The following is a 26,340-nucleotide window of genomic DNA, read 5'->3' on the forward strand; positions in this document are numbered from 1 at the left end:
AACGAATTAGCTTACAACTTATAGGAAGAGGCCATATTTACAAGGTGTGATCAAAAAAATACCTGACTGATTTTATTCTGCGCAAACCGTTCAACTTATCAAAACGAGACACAGTTCGCCATCTAGCGACATATCTGAAGACTAAAACGAGAGGCGTTGCGTTTGTTTACGTCGAGTTGTTACGCAGCAGCAACGTACGTGTCTTAACGTGTTCGTCGCCGCGTGCAACGGCATCGATGAAGGAGCTAGAGGAACAGTGTGTGTGCGTGAAATTTTGTTTTAAACTTGGCAAAAGTGCTACAGAGACATTTAGAATAATTCAGCAAGCCTCTTATAATGAAGCTATGATTCGAAGCCAGTGTTTTGAGTGGTACAGTCGTTTTAAATCGGGGAGAACCTCGACAGATGAAGATTCGCGAACGGGGCGGCCTTCCACTTCGACAGACCCCAACCAAGCCTAATTGGTGAACGATTTGGTGCGAGCAAATTGCTGTGTAACTGTTAGAGAGATAGCTGAGGAAGTGAACATTAGTTTTGGATCCTGTCATACAATTTTGTCAGACATTTTGGGCATGACACGCGTTGCATCAAAATTCGTCCCGCTGGTGCTGGCTGATAAAAAGATACAAAAACGTGTGGACATTTGTCAGGAACTCCTGGATCGAGCCAATGCCGACCCAGACTTTCTTAAAACCATCGTAACTGGTGACGAAACCCGGGTTTACTGTAATGATGTTGAGACAAAGGCCAAGTCTTCTCAGTGGAAAGGTTCTCATTCTCCGCGACCAAAGAAAGCTCGCATGTCCCGGTCCAATGTGAAGGTCATGCTGGTGTGTTTCTTCGATTGGCAAGGGCTGATTCATTACGAATACGTCCCTCAAGGTCAAACCGTTAACAGAGATTTCTATTTAAAGGTTATGAAGAGGCTGAGGGTCGCAGTGAACTGAAAGAGGCCGGACATGTGGAGAAACAATGCATGGCGTTTCCACCACGATAACGCGCCGGCTAACACGGCACTGGTCGTGACTGAGTTTTTCGACAGACCCGGAACTTCCGTGATCCCGCAGCCACTCTACTCTCCAGACGTGGCTCCATCAGACCTTTTCTTGATTCCAAAGTTAAAATCAACCTTGAAAGGGCGCCGATTCGACTCTGTTGCGGACGTTAAAACTAATTGCACGGTGTACCTGAAGAGGATCCCTAAGGCGGCTTATAGGCTGGGTTCGAGAGCTGGAAGGAACGTTGGCAAAGGTGTGTTGTCAGCAAAGGCATGTACTTGGAGGGCGACAAATTCGATAAAGCTGAATCCGTCGAAATAAAGTAGTTATAAAATCAGTCTTGTCATTGTTTGATCACACCTTGTATATACCCTCAGCCCATAGAATGTAGGTCAGATTTGGAGCAGGATTTGGAAGAGGTTACTCATGGGTGGGAAAGTGGTATTTCTCTTTGTTTGAAATAATTCACTAACAAACGCCAATATACGCCCTTGTTTTGCTCAATTTATAAGAATGTGAATTATTCTATTGTGGTTACTTTGCCATCAACTCAGCGAAGAATAGGTATCAAGAAGAATAGGTATAACTTGTTGAGTAAATTGGTAAAATTATGGGAATTAGTGATTCAGAATTACATAAGTGCAAATTTATGCATATGCTTGTTTGCCATTGTACTAAGGGATACTGAAACAATCAGGAAAATATCTGAAAACTGCATCAAAGAATCAATACTGACTAATTTCCTTTCAATTACCTCGAAGATGTTTTGAGTCAATAACTCCTAATGCAATAACTCTCCCGTCTTTTGCCAAACAACTGACACATTTTATTATCTGTTTTCCATGACTTCAGCAGATTAAAGATATTACAGGGAGGATAATTGAGGGAAGACGCAAACCTAATAATCTTTGCAATGAGTTCTAGGAAAGAACTATCCAACTAATATTTGCATATTTGGACATTTTCATGTGATCTTACAGTGCATAATACTTAGTCTTCAATCATAACCAAACACTTAGTTCTATCATATCATGTCCAGTTATAGGTGAATGAACGGTGAAAAACCACCAAATGCCATGATGAAGACATCTCATCTACATCTACATAATACCCCGCAAGCCGCCGCAAGGGCGTGTGGCGGGGGGTGTTAGGTCACCAACCGTAAAAAGGAAAAATACCACATGCAAAAAAACAACACGGAAAATTACACCCACAGCAGCGCACACACTCATGGAAAAATCCCTTCATCCAATACTCATGCAAACACATATACCGCAAAACAACTAAAAAACTGCACCCCGTGATGCAGCACGAAAGCCATCCTACAACACGGAAGCCAGGACACCACAAGCAAGAAATTGAAACACCACATAAAAATGCACCACGAAACACTCTACCCCCAAAGAGTCTGTAAAAGGCAGGGAATGCGACCCAACGTTGCAGGTAGCAGGAATTTGCCCCCGCGGAGAGGGACGAGGGATTGAAAGGGAGACTTAAAAACAGATGAACGGAAGACGAATGAGGTCATTCGGAAAGAATGGGTTATTATAGCAAAACACATAAGGTTAGTGGAAGAGCATGCATTTAAATACAACTAATTATTTTTTAGACGCTGAGGGTGGCAAGTGGAATTTTTGCTATCTATAACCCTGCAGTTGCTATCCCGTATTGTCCGTGGGAAGAAGGAGTCCTTGAGTCGGCTAGTTCTGGCATCTATTTCCCGAATTTTATATGCATGATCCAAGCGACCAATGTATGTAGGAGTACGAATAATTTGCGAGACCTCGGTGCTGAAACATGCGGATCTAAATTTATTTAATAATTTCAATCTTGCATTGAATCGTCTCTCAGCCAATGTTTCCCACCCCAAATCCATGAGCATTTCGGTGATGCCTTGCGTTTTATCGTAGGAATTTTTTACAAAACGGGCTGCACGGCGTTGAACCTTCTCAATTTCCCGAATGAGACCTTTTTCACTCGGATCCCACACGCTGCATGCGTATTCTAAATGAGGCCTTACAAGAGCGTGGTAACAACGTTCCTTGACCTTCGAGTCACTTTTGCCGACAATGCGTCTAATGAATCCCAATTTTTTATATGCTTGACCGCAGACTTTAGTATGTGAGTCCCCCAAGTTAAGTCTTTTGTGAATGTGACACCTAGGTATTTTACCGTATCAACTACTGCTAGGTCACCTCCAGCTAATTTGTAAGCAAATCCCGTTGATCTTTTAAAGAAATTTACCACTGAACATTTATTATAATTTAGAGTCAATCCCCAGTTAGAACACCATTTAGTAATGCAATCTAAATCCTGCTCTAGAATAAAACGATCCTCATCCCCAGATATCTCCCGACAGATCACCGTGTCATCCGCGAACATCCTAATTTTACTTTTCACTTCGCGGTTCAAATCGTTAACAAAAATCAAGAAAAGCAACGGCCCGATCACACTTCCCTGAGGTACCCCCGACGTGACTCGAACGCTGTCGGAACTAGCGCCATCAAGGACTACCCTCTGTTCCCGCTCTGAAAGAAAATCTTTAACCCAACTTATGGCGCCCTTGTTTATACCCGCGACCTTTAATTTATGAATGAGTTTACCATGTGGGACCTTATCAAATGCCTTTTGAAAATCTAAGAAAATGGCATCCACTTGCCTACCTCTCTCACCCGATAAAAGTAAATCATGTGTAAATAATCATAATTGGGTTTCGCAGGAGCGGGTTTTCCTGAATCCGTGTTGATTGTCACTTAAAAAGTTAATATTGTCAAGGTGTCTCATTATTGAACTGACAATTATGTGCTCTAAGATTTTGCAACAGATAGAAGTGAGAGATATAGGTCTGTAATTACTGGGATCCTCCCTGTCACCACTTTTAAAAATAGGCGTTATTTGCGCGGTTTTCCAAATCTTAGGTACCTTGCACTCTGTGAGGGATTTGTTAAATATAAATTCAAGGTACGGGGCAATGTTTGGAGCTAAATGTTTTATCACCCTAGCTGGTATATTTTCCGGTAGTAAAAGGATATCTTTTATAGCACTCACTGCACAGCTAATTTTACATGTGCCTAATTCACAAAATAAAGCATGATTGGTAATGTATCACTAAAACTCTATTTACACACTTAATGTAAAAATGTCTTCTAGTTGCCACTTTTGTGATTTTGGATAGTATCACAATGAAAGTAATGAAACTTATGCGATATCATTCATTTCGATACATACCATTTATTTCACTCTCTAAGTTCTTCACATATTTTTCAGTCTCCTTTTCATTACACAGATTTTTTTTCAACGGCATTCTGCTTGACTTTTAATGTTAACAATTCGTAGTGGGTTCTCTTCAGGTGTATCAGTACAACAGTCCGGCTCCAGTCACTGCTCAGTATTGAAAGGATTTTTTAAGCTCTGTAAAATTGTTAAAAACCACTTAAATGTTGATTGGGACACATAAAGTTGCAACCCTTCAACAGTATCCAAGAAATGATTTAATTGCAAAATTCTACAGACTGTACCAATCTCTAGAACCATTGGTGTGTGTATATAAGTATATTATGAATATAATAAATTAAGTACTCGCTCAATTATGATGGGTCATATATCAAACATCAAACATGGATGATGTATTGGAGTGTAGGTTGGACTGATCTCCAGAGGTCAAGGCTTTCCCAGCTAGGGTTTTCCTCCCCCTAGGGCTTGGGTGTTTTTACTTTTTATATATATGTATATATATATATATATATATATATATATATATATATATATATATATATATATATATATACATACACATACATATATATACACATACATATATAAACATATATATATATATGTAAATATATAAAAATTTTATTTATATATATATATGTATATATAATTCATTCACATGGAAATAGATATAAGGAAAAGGGATATGAACACATACAGAGGACGAATACAGGAGAGGTGGAGAAGGTGACAGTGACAATCGTAAAAAAAACATTTCCTTGACCGGGACTTCAACACCGGATCTTTACACTTGCTGTACGGATGCTCTAACCACTCGAGCTATCGAGGAAACGTAATTTACATTGAGATTCGCGGGTCTTTTATATTAACGAAATGCTCCGATTCCTTGGCCAAGAGATGGAAGCAGGAGACCGTTTCAACCACCAAAGAAGAAAAACACGAAAAACAAGAGGAAGGAAAGTATGCCAGCAATCATACGACATCATAAAGAATAGGAACAGTGCGTTTCGTGGTATGCATAGCTAGAAGAAGGGCTCGTCTTTTCAATTCGATGACCGAAATATAGCGAGACACCCAATTATTTCACTCAAGCTTGCATGGACCGCTTATGGTAAAGGTTCTTAATAAATGCGTCATGGATATACATATTTATCTAGAATTGCACTAAAATAGTTTCTAATAGAAGAGGTCGAGCTATTGATTTAATTGGACGCTTTTTACCAAGGGATATTCCCTAATTGAATTAGATCTTAGCATACCTTCTTAAATGAGCCAGACGTCCATAACAGTCGCGACTACTTTCAGATTTTAAGTTAGTCCATGTTTAAGGTCCTGCGGTAATTTATCTCGAAAAATATAATCAATTTTTAAACACATAAAAGCCCAGAATAGATATCCAAATCAGATTAACTTCAAACTAGAGCGCGTTAATTCACGTCAGTGAAGAGTGTGATTTTAACAAGGAAGCGGAATTATGGATTACACAAAAAGTTAGATATAGAAAATACTTGTTGTTGGCTATTTTTTTGGTATTAATAGTCATATTACACTACCGATCATTATGTACACAAATGTTCAAGATCATGTTTCATTGTTTATGCCGTTGCTCTTATTGACGCTGTTCTTTTTCTTTCCGTCCGAGTCATTGTTATTGAGTATAGCACACACCGATACAATGTATATTACGGGAAATTTACAAAATATCTGTCTTGTATTTCACCATCATCATGGGATATCAACCCGAGGATTGGTTGGTAGAAGCTCTCCAAACTAGCCTGTTCACTGCCGATCTCTTAATTCCTTAAAAGCTTTTTGCCCGAGATTTTCATTCATCTGATTCTTGTTCTTGGAATTTGCTCATAATTCTTCCTCTCCATGCCTTCTTCAATGACGGTCTGCAGTAAGTTTTAGTGCCTCAGAACCGATTAGTTTCTCTCGTCTTTTTGTCTTTCATTTACCGTCCTCTTTACGCACTCTTCGAAATAGGTACTTATTTGTATATTTATAGGTAGATTTGTTACTCTAGTTTATTTTAATTTCACAACATTTTTTAAATCAACGCACTACCTCGCCCTATAGTACACGAATGTATTTAGTCCCTGAACCGTAGTCGAACGAAATATATTTTACAAAGGCAGTTCTGGGTGCGTAAATAGATAATTGATGCATTTGTGACTTTTTTCGTTGCATTTGAGGATAGTTCAACCTGAAATGAAAGTGTTTCGAACAAATAATTTTTTATTAAGAAAAATGTCAACAATATTTTAATAACGAATGGTTATTGGCTTCTTTGGATCAGTATGGTATAGATTGGCCTGCATGATGATTTTCATTCCTTCTTCGAATTCGGAGACTGCGGGTAAATTTCTTTGTGGATGAGATCTAAAAGATTGTCGTAAAGCAACGCCTTAATATCTTTGGCCCAAAGGAAATCCAGATGATTGAATTGAGGAAGAGAAACTTTGTACTTTCCTAAGGCGTTAGGAAGTCTGTGGAACAGCTGGTCAACATCCTGAAAAAAAACATCGAGCCGTTTAGGAATCAATTTACTCAACATACACATAAAACACATAAAAGTCATACTCCACGAGCGCATGAAAGCACAAGTGTTTTCCTGCGTTTGTAATATATTTTTGTCGAATAATACGTACGTCTACATTTGCTAACCAATCGTTATCCGAGTAATGGAGAGATATCGGAGGTTGTATGGCGCTGACATTGTATTCTGGAGGGAAATCCTTCCCATATCTTTTCATGTTTCCTTCAGAACCATAGTCATACATTTGGAATTTTCCTGTAAAAAAGCAGAATGACCTTCATTTATGACACGTTACCCGACGGACACACCATAAGGTTTGCGTTCTGTGCATATATGAAAGTCTGCATATGTAAGTAAAGCACTTGCGCTTTATAAATACCCCTGTATTCGAGTTGAGAACAGCGAGATATAATACTCAGTAGAGGACCGCAATGGCTAGTAAAGGGTCATAGAATTTTACGCCGACTCTTAAGGGGGGAAAATGGAAATTCAATTGAGACATGGAGATATGAAGTATACTCGTAGATATGTTAGTTTATGAGAGGTGAGAGTGAGAGGGCGAAGATTACTAGCGTGATAGTTACGGTGTAATTTATAGCGGGGGTAAGAGAGTCATCCTGAATTGAAAGTAAATAGATATTAGCCACGAACGTTCCCTCTCAACTCTATGATGCAGAGTTAAACTCCCTGCATTATATATGACTTCACTAGTACCACAAATTTGTTTGATTGATCGGTACAGTACTCTTCTCACGACTGAATGCTACATTTTTGCTGATGCCCAAATCAAGTGTTTGATACCATCACGATTTTTACAAAAAGTGTTATACATTTAGCATAGACTGTATTTACTCAAATAAACTCACAGCCACTCACTGTGGTTTCTTTAAAAGAGTACCCAATTTGTAACAAAATCATAAATGCACAATCATGAATAAGTTGAACAAAATGTGTGTTGTGGATTGTCGAAAACCCGTCTATAGTACGTTTATCACTCTTGATGACGATGAGTCTCAGACTGGTAGGATATCAACTATATTACAATCCAAACCATTATTATATCTTAAATATATCCGATTTAATGTAGTTTTTTCGTAAAATATACTTTCACCATTTTATCATTCTTTTAGAGCTCATATTTCAAGACGATGGGCACGTTTAGCAAAAATAGCCTTGGCGCGTCGTGTCTTTTAAGGGTGTGCTTCACTATCGCGACGTAATCACCTGGTGCGATTAAATCAAGAAAGCCTTTCACTTTCACGCTGACGTCTTCTAAAATACGAAAGCTGAGGAGCACGAGGAGTAAGGTGGTTTAACGAAATATCTTACCTGAGCGAATTTCTTGAGCGTAGTGAATAAGCGTCTTGGTTGATGCTCCGGCAGGAGTATGTCCCAGAACGATGGGAAGAAGTGTCTGAAATGCATTGTAATAAAAATTTTCAAAAGAGAAAGCAAGGATGCATTTTCAACTAGTGAAAGACTTTGCTTTCAGAAAGTATTGACCATTAGGTTTTGAGCAGCGAAAGAGACTGCTTTTACAAATGTTTAATACGAAAACGAGTTTAATTTTTCTCTTCATTTGGTTGCGACGGGATTTCATAAAAACATTTTCACGCCCACGAAATACTTACTGAATTAAACTTGCGTTTGCTAATATCCAAGTGCCATCGCACCAATGTTACCCTCCTGAAATATCCACTTACCATGTTAAACTGCGAGTCGTCGAACCCGGTAATGGCAAATATTGAATTTTCGCAAATTTTCTCCTCCGTCGTGAACAGTTCACAGCCGTATTTTGAGAGGAATCTTATGATCTTGTTCTGGGGAAGAAACTCCGCCGCTCCCAAGAAATGGACAATAAACTATGAAAAAAAATATAACTTATTTAGCAGATCATTTACTAGGTGTTTCTTTGATAAATTAGCAAGTGATCAAGTTTTGTTTGGTCGAACTACATTAGTAAATTCAATATTCAGATAAAATCTTTGCACATGTAATTACTCTATGATAACACCATGCTCACAATAGAAATAACTCCTTAATATATCACAATTTCAAATACAATTATGCAGGTCGTCCTGGAGGCCAAATACCTACAGAAAGACCCAATACAGTCGCCGACTCGGAGAGGAAAATATAGAGCAGCTGGATAGAAAGATGTAATGATCTGAAATAGGCAAACGACGAAAAGGTAAAAGGATGGCTACCGAGAGAGAGAGAGGGGAGTTACACAAGGAGGCCATGGATAGCGACGAAGGTATAGCTCGGAGAAAAATATCAAAATATGACTTCTACGCTGAAACTCTCAACTGCTACTACTCTTAAACATAGTCGGAGGTAGTATTGAATGGGAGGGAAAACTTTGACGGGCATCAATTGCAAAATATGTTAAAACAAGATGGCATTTACGACAATGAGACGATGATTGGACTCAAAGAAGCACGGCTATCGCCAAGAAACGAGTGACTACGTGAAAACATTCTTGAGTGAGTTCGTAATCCTATGGAAGAGAGACATGAACATTTGGAAAACCGACATGAGACAAACGGTGCTGGAAGATGATATCGATTAAGAAATTGGCAGACAAAGTGAGAAACGAGGGATAAACAGAAGAGCAGGAGAGAGAAAGAGAGAGAGAGAAAAGTAATACACAGCACACGAAAAAGTAGAACCAGATGAAATTCTCAAAAAAGGACACCAAAAGGGTTTGTTAGGGGCATCCTAAGGATATAATGAAAAATGGTGCGGTAAGATCCCATGAGAAACTTCCCACCCAAGAGATCAAGGCAGTAGTAGTCGGTCGCCTCCCCTGTATTTAGGGGAGGCAACAGCTAAGGTAATTTGCGCCATTAGGGATGGGTAGGTAAGGATGAAGGGTGGGGAGAAACCCGGCGTCGGCATTAGCCTACTCCTAAGAAAAGGCGCCAAGGGGCCCGCAGCTTAACGTCCCATTTGACGGACGGCGTACTCACTTAAAGTGCCCTCCACAAAGCACCTCGAGTAGGGATCGGGATACCACTGAAAAATATCTGCCGCCGCCGGGACCCGGGCCGTCTGGGTGGATAGCCAGTACGTTAGCCTCGCACCATCCCGATCCCAGAGATCAAGGTGTAGAGATTAAGATTAACAGTAGTCTACCGAGTGAGTGTAAGCTTTCGATGTACCAGGACACTCTAAACTATAGTATGTATTTCGAAGCCTTAACCAATGTGACAAAAATACCCTTTTCTACCTCCCTCTAGAAATACAATTAGTACTCGTACAACCAAAAAAAACCCGTTCTTTTCCTCCCTCTACACCGCTTTGCCAGCATTCTCCCCTCTATCAACATCTTCAGCTTCCCATCATCTCTCTGTATATCCTATATTGACCTACGTTCTTCGAATTTTTCTAAACCAACTACTCTCTTCCCTTACCATGATTTGAACTTCATCGTTTGCTGTCCTTTCTACACATGACATTTATTTATTCCATCCTTCTCCACACCTACATCTCAAAAGCCTTTCATTCTAGGCTTATCCTCTGGCCTCAAAGTTAAATATACATCTACATAATAGCCCGCAAACCGCCACAAGGGCGTGTGGCGGGGGGCGTTAGGTCGCCAGCCATGCATGCAAACTCAAAATCGTAACACCTCAACACAAATATCAGTTTGATCATGAACTGGAACAATTTTAACCACACGGAAGAAGGTAGTATTTAAAATTAATGCTGGATATGGACAAAATAAATAAACTACTAATACTAGTAGTTCTACTAATCTCCTTTGCGCCTGCGGTCATACAGGGTCGCACCCAAAAGTGGTAGGACTGATTTTCTCTGGCGCGAACAAAGCGGTGGAGAGGGGTCTGCCTCAGTCCCCTGCGGGCTGTCGTTGAGTGAGGACACCGTTTTTAGTGAAGCAAGTTTTTTGTCCGCGTCGAAAAACAAAATGAATCTGAATTTAGAGCAACGTTATTCCGTGAAGTTTTGTGCGAAACTCGGGAAGACGGCAACTGAGACCCTCGATATGATCAAGCAGGCTTATGGGGACACCGCCTTAAACCGTTCCACAGTATTTGAGTGGCACAAGTTGTTTAAAGAGGGCAGGGAGCTCGTTGAAGACGACCATCGCTCCGGACGGCCGCCGACGGCAAGAACTGACACGAATGTGGACAGAGTGAGGACACTGCTGAACACAGACCGACGCTTAACCAGTGAAGAAATTGCAGACCAGTTGGGTCTGTCTGCATCCAACGTCCAACGCATTATTTCACAGGATTTGGCCATGTGCAAGGTGTGCGCCAAGATGGTGCCGAAAATTCTGCCATGGCGCGCTCGTCGTCAGACAGCTCCTGGCCAAATACGGCGTTGCCACGTTGCCGCACCCGCCCTATTCTCCCGATCTGGCACCACCGGACTTCTTCTTCTTCCCCCTGATGAAAAGACAGCTCAAGGGACGACGTTTTGACCCGATAAAGGCCGTTCAAGAGGCTTCGATGAGGGTCATCAACGGCATCCCCAAAGAAAATTTCCAGCGGGCGTACGGGGAATCGGAGCAACGTTATACTAAGTGTGTAGCAGCTCAAGGAGCATACTTTGAAGATTATTAAGTCGATGTAAGTATATCGTCAATAAAATTCTTGTAAAAAAATCAGTCCTACCACTTTTGGGTGCGACCATGTATCTCTTTTCATCTCTAATTGTGCGACGAAAAAATTACATTTTAAATTCATCTCTTATGCTATCTATAGTCCTGATTTTACGAACTTGGTCTGATCAACCATAGTGGTTCGGGGTCTGTAATATGTCCTTATAATCCTCAGATAAGTTACCTGCCTCAAATTCACGCAGTAAATTTAACCTGTATTTCAACCGACCGCCGTCCAGAAGCTCCCACCCTAATACTTCCAATAGTGTCACGACACGTTGCTCATAATAGATTTTCAAAAAACCTACTGGCTATAGATTGCACTTGATCTAGATCCAAAAACTTGTGAGTGTCCCATACACCCACAGCATACTCTAGGTGCGGCCCAACTAACGTAAAATAACAAAGCTTTTTAATCTTTTCATAGCATTTCCCAAGTATCCTTTTCATGAATCCTAGCTTTTTATTTGCTATTCCTCAAGTTTCACGAATGTGTTTTCCCTAGGACATATCTGTACTTTTCGTAACACCAAAATATTTTTTTTGATTCTACGTTTGCTATGTCGGTTTCCTGTGTAGTGTATGTGTTTCGAGCATTACAAAACTACGCTCCATGTTGCAGTTTTTGTAGATAACATAAAATGGGCTACATGAAAGAGAAGCTATGAGTGTTGAGAGTATTATTGATTCGGAAAAAATTGAGGGCTGAATCATGCATCTTATAATTGATAAACGGAGTAACTCAATATTTTAGTGTGTTTCATCATATATGACGATTTATTCAATAGATACTGCATACTGCATGCTGTCGATGATGTACAAGAGTTGTTGTTAGAGATGTTATTACTATGCACTGCGGTGGGATTTCAGATTGGTTGAGGTCCCATCACGAGGTTGACCCACATGAAAATAGATAGTGAAATATAGGTCCAACCAGAGATTTGTCTAATATTGATGTACTAAGGGTTCGATGTTTCGAGAAGAAAATCAAAGATCAAAGGTCAGAGGTCATTGGGTGAAGGTTACAGCCATGCCTCAGACGCCAAGGATCTGTATAGCATTTTTATCAGAGCGAAGGCCCGATCCAACTGGTCCGTGATCCGTGGCGTCGTTTGCCACGATACATCGTCGAGAAAATCGCATACGACTTGGAAGGGGTGCGTGCTTTTATCTTTATTCAAGTGTAATTTTTTCCAATTTTCAACTCTTACTTCAGTTTCCGTAGCTGCACAATTCAGCATACCAGTCACGACTTTACACCACGTTTGCTTTTCGCTGGTAGTTTCATACGTACGAGGGGAAAAATACAGTTTGCTCATCCTCGCGCAGATTCTCGTACGATTCAGATTCAATTCCTCTACCAATGATTTTCAGATGCGAGATGCATGGCAACTTGGCCATTGGGACACCCTTTTTAAACTCAAAGCAAATAGATAAATGTGTAGAAAATATTGAGTTATGAACACATGAATCCGACGCAGTATTTAGCCATTGAATATAGCTTCATGCGACTGAGGAATATAGGAACATTTGAGTATAGACATAATATGATGAAGTTCCAGAAAAATTCTCGGGTAATTAATTCTGTAAGTATTCTGTTTAGCAATAGAGATAAAAATTCCCAAACCGAAATCTCAACGCTGACTATGGGCTTAAAATTAAATGACCTTGGTCTGTAATTTGTAAGCTTCTGTGTTATGCAACGCTTTTATAAGATGAATTCATTAAATAGAGGATTATTGAAGCCTCGAAATAAGAAAAAAGATTGTGGAATTGATATTCGACGTATAAACGCTGACAGTCGCCATGAGAATATTTGGCAAGAGAGATAAAATTATAAGCGATAAAATTTTGGGTTTGACGACGGCATAAATGTTCGACACTTCAATCCTATCAATTTTATGGAATTCGCCGGGAGAGCAGTAGAAAATTTAGCCCGCAGGTCTGAGATTCTGTCATCATTTGGGCGTTTCATGATCATCCTTAAGATGCATAACAGGGAAGCCGATCATTTTCTAGATTAAAATTATGGTCATTCTCCTGATTTTTCAGAGAACATGCCGTCTTTTTCCTAGACTTTTCTCCCGAGTGCTTGGAAACTGATTAGGTATTTTTAATGTGGCTCATTCCTCATTTATTTGCCAGCCACGGGTATCACTCACTACTGGGGAGTCAATAATATCGCCTAAATTGATCCTACTGCTATTGCGGTGAAGTTTTCACGGGTTTTTCATCGGGTCATGGTTTCAGATGCGGACGTTTTGATGACTAACTCAGGGCGTTGAATCAATCAGATCAACGCATTGGGGACAATGAAAGAGTTTTCCATGGAAAAAAGACATTGTCCGCAACAGGAATCTCCGAATGTCTTATCATATTTCAGCATCTAATATCAAATTCCCGATTTTTTAAAATCAACCATTTTCCACATTCATTCCTTAGTTTTTCACTATCTTGAGCTATTATCGACTGTCTCGATTTCCTAATTCTCCCAACTGAGTTGCCACTAGAATTATTTTGTTTTATTATTTTTAATTAATAAGAAAACGTATCTTTCTTGATATTTTGCTAAAATTCCAGTCCATATCCTGTCATGTGACCTGCTCTCGGATGCATTGACAAAGGGCGCCATTGATAAACTCATATTTTTACGTCGTGCGCATACAAAGTTTTAATTATCGCTACGGAAAAGTAGCGAGGGATTTTCTTTCACAGATGGAAATGGGAAAAGGGAATGGACAGTGAATCGGATATTTTTGTGTAACCATGTCAAAAATGTTTAAGAAAAGTTTCAAGCAACCTAATACGAGAATGCATTTAATATGACACTCTGTTTCACCAATAATCATTCAAGGCCTAAAGTCGTCAGACAAAGAGAAGTTTAGGTAATGAGTCAAAACCACGTGTTTTTGCCTGAATTGTAAAAGCTGGATATCTCTTTTATGGGTTTCACGTGGACATGTTAATATCCTATCGGTTTTACTCCTCGATGATATCATACTATCTGTTTGCATGAAACAGTGCGCTTTTAAATTTACTAATAGAAAGCGCTCCAATATTAGAACTGAAAAGAATGAAGAATGTAAACAAGCACACGGAAAGGTAACAGAAAAATTAGCGTAATTTTTGTTGCTAATATATTCTGACATTTATTCTAAATCAATTAAAGATCAACTTTGATTATTCCCATCGGGCATAGATTAGATACATAGGAGAAAGAAAGGTATTATTATTGTTATTAGTCGACGTTTAAGATAGAGTTTGGATGGACACACTCAACATCGCCCCATTTCTTTGCTTCTTTTAACAAGACGCATGGTCACTCTTACTATATTTAACTGTTATTCAATGCCCCTACTTCCTTCCAACTTTCATTCCGTCCAAAATGCCTATTCCCTTCCTTCCCCTGCCTAACTAACGTTCTCAATTCTATCACAGTCATCAGCATTCAATCCTCAAATAGGTAAAATACTCTGTATTGATTATTAACTTTAATGAATTTATTATTATTTATTAAAATAATATGTAATACCCGATAGAATATACCCACCTTCCCTGACTCATTGGCATTTCCCAAAACAATGCTCTCTCCGCCATCATGCCTAGTGCTTCTTTTCAATTTTTTTCCGTTCCGTCCATTTTAATTTTTCCATCCTTATACAAATCCACCTTTCAAAAGCCTCCAATCTACGACAATCGCCTTGCTTCAACGACCATATTTCAACGCCATAGAAAACCATTTTTGGTATCGAAGTTTTCACGAGGCTTTTCTTATCATTATTACTCAACGTCTCCGTCATCAATATCCTCTTCCTTGTGGAAGCTTCGTCCCTCCTACTTTGAACGTTTTGGTCTAAAATATTTCCGAGATATGTAAATTTTTCCATCTGCCGTAGTTTATGAACCCATATTTTAATATTTTAATTTGCTTCCCTCTCTGTCGAAAACAGAATAACCTTTGTTTTATTTTCATTGCTTCTCATCCCATGCCTTTATCAATGCCATTCTTGTTCACTCTGCAATACCTGCAACCCTCCTTCACTGATTGGAAAACTAAAGCTTTATCATTCGCAAACCTAACTGATTTTATAAATTCCCCACCAACTTTCATTCCTATCTCCAGTTCTTCAAATTTATCTTTAAATATTCCCTATTCATAAAAAAACACGGGTGATAATGGACGCCCCTGTATCACTCCTCTTCCCAACACCTCCCATCCTGACTCTACATCCACCACTTACATCTTAGTGGTCAAAGATAGGTGCAGATCGCGGATAAGTTGCCAATCTACTCCTTCTACCTGTAAATCCATTAATTATACTCAATAACCCTATCGAACGCCTTATTGAAGAATATAGTACGAAACTATGGAATATAGTGCATGGCCTTTTGAATCAAATTATTTAAACGCTAAATTTTGTGGAAAAATAACAGACGTAGTATAGGAAATATAAAAACAATCATAATGTAAATGATGGTTCGGTTCATGGACAGTTCACATGAAAACATAGACCTTTACCACCATAAAAACTCACCTCTAGGTCGTCGGCAAAAGGTGCCAGCAATCTTATTGGACTCTTGACTCGACCCATGTACATCACAGGCGCAAGACTGAACATGGCTCGGATTTTGTGACCAAATTCCGGTCTCGTGGCCGCCATCACGTAAAACATGGTCGTCCCCATGGAATGTCCGACATACACCAGATCAGTGTGTTCCGTTGTGTCCAGGACGTAATCTATTTCTGTCGGAAGATCGTAGTATCCCATTTCGTGAAAGCTGAGATGAAGAAAGAAATTGATTTGAGTACAGAGCCTTCGGAATCTTTTCCAGAATTTCAGCTGAAATATCTTGGAGTTAGCCTTATTTTGTCATGCCTTTTTGATCGTCTGATGTTGTTTTCTAAAAATTTAAGTGTGGGCCTGAATTTGTAACGATAATGTGAATTCATACACCAAAAACTCACTATTTCCATTCAAATTAATCACCCTCATGAATCTAATGACGAGTGCAATTTTCCTGAATTCCTATTTAATTTGTTCATCGCTCTATCCATTGAATGATACATTTCTTAGAGAGTAGCAAGTATTTTTAGTAATGTATTTGGGGTAGTGGGGAAAATGTAATGGACGGAAAGAAGAGACAGACGAAGTAACGGCAAGTGTTGTGGGGCAAGAGATAAGGCTATTGGGAGGAATTCGAAGATCGAAGGAAGCCAGGTGGATGCAGGAGATACTGAGAGGAAAAGGGATGCTGAAGGCAGGATTCGAGAAAATAATGAAGGATAAGCGAGGCAGATTGGAGGAAAAGATTAATCATGCGCAGCAGCATGAAGGGAAGTAATAAGTACGGGTATCTGAGGCGTGGTTCAGTGAAGTGGAAATCGCTTTTATTCTAAACAGTGTTACGTTCCATCAAAATATCACGAAACTGAGAAACAGTATATACTATTATTATAGTATATACTATTATTATAGTGTATACTATTATTATAGTATATAATATTATTATAGTATATATTATTATTATTATTAGGTAATCTACCGGTTAAGGTAGGTTTTTGGATGGACACAGCTACTAAATAAATATTTTGTGACTCCTAACAAATCACAAAATCCAGTATCCTACTCTAAATCAGGTCCCTCTTCATCTCTGAGTACTTTCTTCCTACCTTCATCCCGTCCAACATCCCTGCCCCGTTCCTTCCCTTTCCTCGTTTGCTTAACATTCTCCCCTCAATTACAGTCTTCAAAATCCCGCTGCCGGTCAATACCCACTTCATCCACTTTTCCTGCCTCCCTAGGATTTCTCCCAGCAAACCCCTCTCTTCGCCCACCATACCAAGTACTTCCTCATTTATTTTATTTTCGGTCCATTTCACCTTCTACATTCTTCTCCACACCCACATTTCAAAAGCCTCCAGTCTACGTCTATCCTCCTGCTTCAATGACCACGTTTCCACGCCGTACATAGCTACGCTCCGTACTAATTTCACATTAGTCTTTTTCTCCAGGTTCAAACAAACAACTAATTTATATACCAACTTTCGTGACCTTAAAGGCGAATTATTTCATTAAAATGCAGAAATCCACCTTTTAAAAACCATTCAACTTAATCAGAAAGGTGTTTGACGCAGTAAAATTCCTGCTTTTTGAGGTACCTCAGCGTATGTCTCCGTTAAAGTAACTGTCAAGGCATTTCACGGAGTTCTGTGACAGTATTTCATGCTTGCGTTTGCTTATGTGTCCTATTGACTGGATTTCAATCTGCTAAGGGATAATCTAAACTAATCAAGCGAGGTTTATATTCTGAGAGAAACACGTTTCACTACAATCAATGTTAATTTCAATGCATTAGGATTAGTACAAAGACAATTCGGGAGTTCAAATATTCATTTCCATCATGATTAGGTACTCACCTGAAGTCCCAAAATGCCGACTGGCTTGAGTCAAGAGACACATGACTCCTGGAATACGTGTTCCCGCGAACATTCCCCAACCAGACATCGTAGCCAGCATCCGCAAGGAGATAGGCTGAAATTAATCATTACATTTATTGTTTCTGACCATAAGCAACCTGCTCTTAACAGGTACAAAGATATTTTTCTGAATCTACGGCCGGGAGACAATAAAGAAGAAAATTGAACATTTTTTTATGCGTGGCATAACACCTATGAGCTAAACTTCCCGAAAAGGAAAACATTTGGATGCGTGAAAAAAATTCTCAGGCAATATCTTATGCACACTTAATACCAATGAATAGGTAGATCCTGTCCCAAATAAAATTAATTGAGATAGGCTCCTGAATTCCTTCACATAATAATATGTTGCTTGATTTTTTTAACAATGGCTGGGTAAGTTAAAGAGTAAATAGTTTTCATATTTCACACAAATTCATATAGTTCACATAGTAGGACTTAACAAACTAGAGCAAGGGCTACAGTTTACTTTTCCGGTTGGTGTTCTGGGCAAAAATGGTCACAAGACAGAGGATTTCGGAGGCCAAAGAAGCTTTCACAAGGAGAGGAAAGTGATGACATGGACGTTAAATAAGGATACTAAGAAAAGGCTCCTCAAAAATTGTATGTGGAGCGTGGTTTTGTACGGCACGTAGACATGGCCACTGAAGCACGATGATAGACATAGATTGGAGGTTTTTGAAATGTGGGCGTGGAGACGGATGGAAAAATCGCAAAGAACCAAAAGGGGAACGAACGAGAAAGTGCTAGGCATAGTGGGGGAAGAGAAATAATTGTTGAGAGAAACAAAAAAGAGGCATAAAAGATGAAGACTGTGATAGAGAGAGGAATGTTAAGGAAACGAGGAAGGGGTAGGAATGGGATAGGGATGTTGGGCGGAATAAAGGGAGGAGGACTTTATTCGGAATGGCAAAGGGGTTTATAGCAATGTTCGATGCCGGGTTATGCTATGTTAGGAGAGAAAAAGAAATTGCCGCTGTACCATTGGGTAGCTTGCGTCCACCCAAAAACTGCCTTAACCGGTAGATTACCGATAATGATAATAATCCCCACACTTAGATGTCCAGATTTAAAAGGTGTTTTTCAAATTCCTTGAGAATGGGGACGATGGATGGTCTCGAGAAATTCTTAAGATGTTGGCCATTATCATGCTTGAAAGGTGACAATCATGTTGAATTTGAACTTAATAGTAATAATTTTGACACCGCAACGCACCTTGCAGTAAGTAATTACATGCTCGGGGGACAACAGGTAGTCAAAATTATCGTTGGGTTTATAAGCAATATTCATTTCGGTTTTATTATCGAAAAGGTATCGTGGCATCCTCGCAAATTATATGATTTCCCTTCTCTTTGTTCCCGTTCGTACTAGGCGAAGTCAAAGGCCTAATTCTAGTAACGAAGCCTATTTCCTTATGATATTTCTTTCTTTCCCATGAATGGGAGGATCCAGGGGCGCGCCTCTTCTTCCCCCATTAAACCCACCAATTCGTGGGGAAAATACGAGTAGAAGTAACTAAATTTTGAATTAAAGAGGAGTGATGTGAGTATTTGTGAGGTAAGACCGAGAACTTTACTGGTGAATTAGGCTGAATAGAATCTGAATACAAGAAATATTTTGGGTCCCAGGTACAAAAGACCATTTATGAAACGATTTATGAATACAAGAGAGGCGAAAGAAGTATGCTAGGACACAGCAGCACGAAAAAGAAATGGTAAATTGGAAATAGGCTTCGATCCTAAAATCAGGCCTTTTGACTATGCCCAGCCCAAATGGGAATGAAGAAAGGAGTAAAAATATAATTTACAAGAATGTCACGATATCTTGAAGGTAAAAATCACACGAGAAACCTATTTGGTCCCGTAATATGAATGCATATGTTTCCCTTAATAAAAGCTCACACAGATGTTAGAGGTAAGAGGAATAGATGATAGACTAATGAGATGTGGTTCCGGCGAACAAGGGAGAAAATAAGCATGACGAAGTGGAAGGCAAACGCTGTATATTTAAACATGGTAAGTTAGGAGAGAAAGTTGCTAGAGGGGTGATCTAAAACATGTAGAAAAAGTGGATAGATGAAATATTACGAGGTAGTGACACACTGAAGGCAGTGAAAGAATGAAGTATGGTGGGTCAGCGAGGTAAAGGAAGGTTTAGGGTAATAGGGTTTTCAGACGACATGAAGGCAAGCAGAAGTTACCCAGAAATAAAGAAAGAAATAATTTTGGGTAAACAAAAGGAACCTCTCCTGATACCCAGAACTAAATAGTAATTAGGGACTGTTGAGAAACTACTTTCAATTGGTAGACAAGATAGAATGAACGAGAGGATGTGTTTCCATACCGACATGTTACGCTCTGAAGGGCTTACTGACATGCACATCACACGGTGGCAACACCTATCTACAATTGTGACGATGCCACAAATGACACTTACCGAGTGCTTTGTCAACACCGGAAAATATCCAGTCAGCTGAGCTGCCCAGGAGACCGTGCTGCAGGAAAACTGCGGGTCTTTTGCTCCCTGCCCTCTTCGGCGATTTGGGTGAATAAGGGATCCGGTGGATTGTCAACAGGTATCCGTCCTCCGTCTTCACCACGTGGGACTCGGCTGGATAACCGTATTTAGCGACAATGTTCGGCTATCGAATAAAATTGAAAATAAAAATCAGTTTGCCAGTTATGATTAAGTTAAATCTAAACTTCAAAATGATTTCGTTACTTGAACCTGATAATCTCACTATTTCAGAGTCAAATTTCACATTATACAGCTTTCAGACTGGACCAAAAGTCTGGCCGAGTCAGAAAGATGATATCGTACGTTGATAGTGAAATAGCTGACACACGAATTCATGCGCTAGTTTGCAGTACGAAGCATTTACATATTTTGTATTCACAGTTTTCAGCATTGTTACTACATGTCTCTAAGCGTTCTAAGCAAAAATGGCATTCTGTATGCACCTCATGTCTCAATGATTTAGGAACGTCGACTATTTACTACTAAGCCGCTCTTAATACAAATTCAAAAAATTACGCTTCATTAGTCGAATTCCTATGTCCCAGCCACTGGCATTCTATTTGACAATATCCTTTCCTTCTGCTGTTCAAGGATTTCCAGAAAAATAAGTCACATGAAAAGTCACACAGCTAGGGTAAAGCTGGTGGCCTCCGCAAGTGTTTCTCGGATTTGAACTTGGGACCTCTAGACGGCGGTTAAACGAACTATCCAATAGGTTCACAAACTGCATATGCATGTAGCTGTATTTATACATTATTTTCATTACATTTATGTTATATTGAATGCTCTTCATCTACGCATGTGATTGAAATGAAGGACTAAAAATTGTTTAACAGGGTGGTAGGTAGAAAGTTTGCCTTTCTATCGTCACAACTCAGGCTGGTATCCCTGAGCCAAAAGCTTTTGCTTTGGGCAAGTTAGTTTAATCAAGCCAGATCTACGCCAATCGGAGAATGCATTAGAAAGTTAACAATCGAGGTTGCACAATAATTCATTATATTTAACTAATTTGCAGCGTCGAAGGCAATACAATTTCGTCAATTCTTGACACACTAACAGGTTACGCAAGAGCTTATTTGACTGACTTATTCGATCGCTTAATAATTTTTGAAAATCAATAAAATATATATTGTAGCTACATAAATATTATCCTTAAACGTGATATGTTTTTAATGATGCACATGTTCCCCATTTCATTGTTTTTTAAACTGAGGAATAATTATAAGTAAATCGAAGAGGTGGATATCAATGAAAGCAATGAGGTGTTCCGGAACTAAAAATTAACCTCAGTATCTGAGATTTCTGTTGAAATTCGAGAGTATCTGTTGAAATTATGTGGTCAATAACAACTAAGAAATTAAAAAATCATCTCGTAAGATAAAATTGAAAAGTTTACGAAATCAGGCTCCCCAATAGGAATATGGGATTTTCACCGATTGAAAATTTTGCAGCAGGTCAGCAACCTCACCTATCAAACAAATCTACGGGTTGACTATCACGGCGTGATATGCGAAGATGGCATTCTTGGCTAGGCGGACGGGGAAGAAAACGCAACGCCACTTTCCACGTTGCATAAACCGCACCGTGGTCGGATTGATCTAAACGCGTGATGAAATTGGGTTTGTAAGCTATAAAATGACTCACTCACGCTCGTTCCTTTTCCCCAAACGACCTTTTAACCTTTCCTATCACTGATGCGGCACCATACGGACATCGTGCCGACCCGGCGGACAGAACGATCGTCGCCCGGCCGGGGCCCGCGACACGTGCTCTGTCAGCTTGCCGCGCGAACAAATCCGATCCCCGGCCTCTCTGCGGGTGACGGAAGAGGGGATCACGCCGCCTGGAGACGACAGAGACCGACAATTTACGCATGGGGAGATGGCATGTACGTCTGCTTAGGCACTAAAATGCTTCCTCGCACGCATACGCTCACATCTTCCGCGAACATCTACTCCCTTCAAGTCACCAACAGGATGCGCGGCAGGGGATGGCTCCACAACAGCATTCGAGGGGGTATTCTAAAGTATTAACTAATACAAAAAATGATCTAAATATAAACTTCATTTTTAAGTATTTGTTATTATTAAGACTTCTCTACATACGTAGTCACCATCCGGAGTTATACATTTCCCCGGTGTTTCTTGACATTTCGAAATCCGTCATTGCAAAACTCAACAGATTTAATCGAAAACCATTGCTCCACCTCTTGAATGACGTTACTTGTTTTGTCTAACCTACGACCCCGAAATAGTTTTTGGAGTTCTGGGAATAAGAAAAATTCGCTTGGGGCGGCGAGATTGGGAGAACAGGGCTGATGTGTCAAAATTTCAAAGCCGCATTGCTTTTATTGCCGGTCGCGCGTGTTTGCTTCTGAAAAGAAGTCAGTACTCGTGCTGACAACTTTGACATGTGCAGTAATTTGTACATAATTCTTCACACACTGCCTCAACTAAGATTAGTCGATTCACGATCATTTGGATGGTGGGTCACCGGTCTAATAGGATTAAGCCCTCCACTTTCGTCACTGTGGGGCAGCATCGTCCGTGAGTGATGTATTCCACTTCTTGGATAGTTTGTGAGGGACATGATGCCAGTTTGAATATTCATTTTCCACCTCACTACTGTGTCATATGAATGACTGGCCATCATTTCCATAAACAGCCAACATTTCATCATGGATTTGTCAGGTACTATTTTCCACCCATATTTTCCACTTTCTTTGGATTTCACCCAGCAACTTCCTTTCATGCCCTACAGTATTTGAAACTTGGTCGTTATTTTTCCTATCTGTCCAGATAACGATGTTTCTTCATTTCTCTTCATACTCCATCTCAAAAGCTTCTGACACACGTCCATCTTGTCTCTTATCAAATACCAAGTTCTGGATCCATACCAAGTCACCATGGTTATAAAATTCTTTAATAATATTCTCTTTATGTCTACTTATGCGTAGTTGTCACCAGTTAAAAGGATAGAAAGGGGAGAGTTGATATAATTCAAAGGATGGAATACATCCAACAAGAGGTCTGCATGCTCTTAAAGTAAATTTCATTTTGCTACCCATCCATCTACGAGTGTTTCTATCGCTAATCTCTCCAATATTTGACACTTTTCGCCGTTAATCGGTCGAATTTCTCCATTGTGTAGATAATAGAAACATAGTAATTCCACAATTAATATTGCCGATCATGGGTTTGCCATTCTGTGGTATCATCATGTGATAATGCCACACAATGGCGAAAACATGGTCGGCAATAAATGTTAATTGTGATAATTCTGTGTTTCTATTATCTATACTCTCTGATATTATTTTCATAATTTCTCCTACCATAGAACTTTTGAGTTATGAATACAAATTTACTAAAATTACAACTTACTGCCATATCGACATATACACATTAAATTTACGGTCTCGGAAGTCACTCGGTGGAATTATTATATCGAAATTCTACGTTTAAGGTAGGTTTTGGATTTTCACAGAAATTACAACCGTGTAAAAATATATTTCTATGCCTATCATAACAAAACATATGACATCCGACACTGCAGTAAACCCTTATTCAATTCCTCATATTTCCTGCCTCCCAACGCCCTATAATCCTATTATTTGCCTACCTCTTCCTCGCTAGCCTAGCGCTCTACCCTCCATCACAAACCACCATCACCAATCGAAACTCTCCGTAGTAATCTTTCCTTTCTCCTTTGGATTTATTCCAACAAACTCCTCTCTACCCCCACTGTGTCTAGTATATCCTAAAACCAAGTATTCATTATGACTGAACCCTGTCCCCTGCAGGACTCTTTATTCCTTTCTCCCCGCGTCGATATGGGCCATAAGAGCCATTAGGTAATAGGCCTTTGAGAAATGAGGCTGATCGTAGATTAGAGACTTTTGAGATGCCTGGACAAGGATGAAAAAAATAATTCGGATCATGGGTAACAATGACGAAGATGTTAAAATACGGTAGACTAAGATAGGAAGTTTCTGCGGGAAATCCAAAAATTGGCAAAAAAAAGGGTGTAGATGAAATATTTAAAGGTAAGTGAGACGTTGAAAGTTGGAAAGTAACTTTTTGGTGCGAGCGGTTGTAGTATTCCATCTGCAACCATTATACAACTGAGTAAAAGTCAAAATTTTGAAATATCAAGTGATAGTGAATGGAGGAATACTTCAAAGAAGGTCTGCGCATTAAGAATGGCCGCATTCGTTTCTTACGCATAAGTTAACTGCGATGGTGGTGTGAAGAATGAAAAACGAGTTATTTCTGTCTTTGGCTCGATGGTGTAGTCATTGCTCCTTTTAGACAGAGAAGTTTTGAAGACTTGGATCGTAAATGAAAATTCAATATGAAGCACAGTTTTTTATAATGAGAAACTTGATCTTTGAGGCAAGATGATATACGTAGTTGAGATTTTTGACATGTGAGTCTGAAAATGAATGGAAAGAGTAAAATAAAAGGAGGGGAAAACAAGCGAGGAAGTACAGGAATAGCATGGCAGGAGAAAAGGTTTTCGGGAGAAATACTCGCACAAAGAAGGCTGTTAAAATGGATTAAAGGCATATTGAGTGCCAAATGGACTGCAAATAAAAGAATAGGCATGAAGGAATTTTCTCTTTTACGGGTGGTGCCCTAACACCCCCCGCCACTCGCCCTTGCGGAGGCTTGCGGTGTATTATGTAGGTGTAGATGAAGGGAGGTAGCAAGTATGCGAATTTTAAGAATATTCTTAATTAAATGCAATTTACGAGGGTCATCCGGAAAGTAGTACCCGTTCGTGAAATAAAGACACAAAAGTAAATATTAACAAACATAAAAAATTTTATTTGAAAGAGGATACTTTAAACTACTTCTCAACATAATCTCCAAGCAAATTAAGGCATTTGTCATAACGTGTGACAAGTTTCTGTATTCCTGCTGCATAGTCCTTCGCCGCCAGCTCATTGAGATACGCGAGGGACCCATCTTGCACAAATTTTTGCATAATGCAGATGGTGTTTAACAATTTCATGAACAATTGTTCGAGAAACATTGGGAAAATGCTCACAGATGTCATCAATTGTGACGCGCCGATCGTTCCTCACGAATTCGTCAACTGAGCTCACCAGTTGGTCTGTAATGACAGACGGTCTCCCCGAACGCTCATCGTCGTGTGTGTTCCCCCTCCCCATGTTGAAGTTGCGACACCACCGCCGAACAGACGACTCGTCCATTACATTGTCTCCATACACCTCCTTTAATTGGCGATGAATATCACATGGGCGAACGTTTCTTGCATTGAGGAATTTAATCACTGCCCTCACTTCACAACTGGCGGCGTTCTCAATTTTTTTAAACATTGTAAACAATCACAGAAACAACACAGGCAATGCTAGCGTCACGCAACTTGGTTCAGAGAAGGCAGACAAGCCACTGAAGCTATCTGACCTCGTCCAGCGGCTACTCGCGTCGTCAGCACTTCATGCGGCACGAACGGGTACTACTTTCCGGATGACCCTCGTATATAGATTTTATTTGGCGTTGCATATGTGGAGTATAGAAATGTGGCAGATCGTAGGAAGTGAATAAATCAAAAAGCTTCCCAGACCTGTATTTTACTCTAGATGTTTATAATATTTATCCTGTCCATTTTCTTTACATTTTAGCTTTCCACTTGAAGAAGGTGGAGCGAAGGAAGCTCACTCGGTCTGGGCATTACGCACGAATGAGCCGAGATATTAAATATCTTTGTCGTGGAGACAAGGCGGCGCAAACAACAGACAATCGCTCGGATCTGACCCCCTCCCACTCTCAACCACAATCGGAGACCCCTCCTCCACCTCCGGCATCATGGCCGCCTTCCTCATTGCATCCACTTCTGATGCAAAATGGCAGGTGAGAGATAGAGAGACCGAAGGATGCAACTTTGCTCTCCTAGTTTCTTTTTTTTTTCGCGCGCGATC

General features: G+C 39.8%; 1 protein-coding gene across 1 annotated transcript in view; it reads right to left on the bottom strand.

The window, feature by feature from the left end:
• Nucleotides 1–6,467: 6,467 nt before the first annotated feature.
• The window catches only part of LOC139697575 (lipase 3-like), a 33,879-nt gene continuing 14,006 nt past the window's right edge, over nucleotides 6,468–26,340 (bottom strand). Inside the window, exons 2-8 of the mRNA XM_071596334.1 lie at nucleotides 20,316–20,520; nucleotides 17,820–17,934; nucleotides 15,937–16,180; nucleotides 8,475–8,633; nucleotides 8,101–8,185; nucleotides 6,884–7,026; nucleotides 6,468–6,744 (exon numbers count right to left, since the gene is read on the bottom strand). Coding sequence (XP_071452435.1) covers nucleotides 6,562–6,744; nucleotides 6,884–7,026; nucleotides 8,101–8,185; nucleotides 8,475–8,633; nucleotides 15,937–16,180; nucleotides 17,820–17,934; nucleotides 20,316–20,520 — 1,134 coding nt within the window. The 3' untranslated portion in view covers nucleotides 6,468–6,561. The remainder of the gene's footprint in view (nucleotides 6,745–6,883; nucleotides 7,027–8,100; nucleotides 8,186–8,474; nucleotides 8,634–15,936; nucleotides 16,181–17,819; nucleotides 17,935–20,315; nucleotides 20,521–26,340) is intronic.

The sequence above is a fragment of the Hetaerina americana genome, unplaced genomic scaffold (genome assembly GCF_022747635.1).
Source record: "Hetaerina americana unplaced genomic scaffold, ioHetAmer1.1.p SCAF_8, whole genome shotgun sequence".
In the NCBI taxonomy this organism is placed as follows: Eukaryota; Metazoa; Arthropoda; class Insecta; order Odonata; family Calopterygidae; genus Hetaerina; species Hetaerina americana.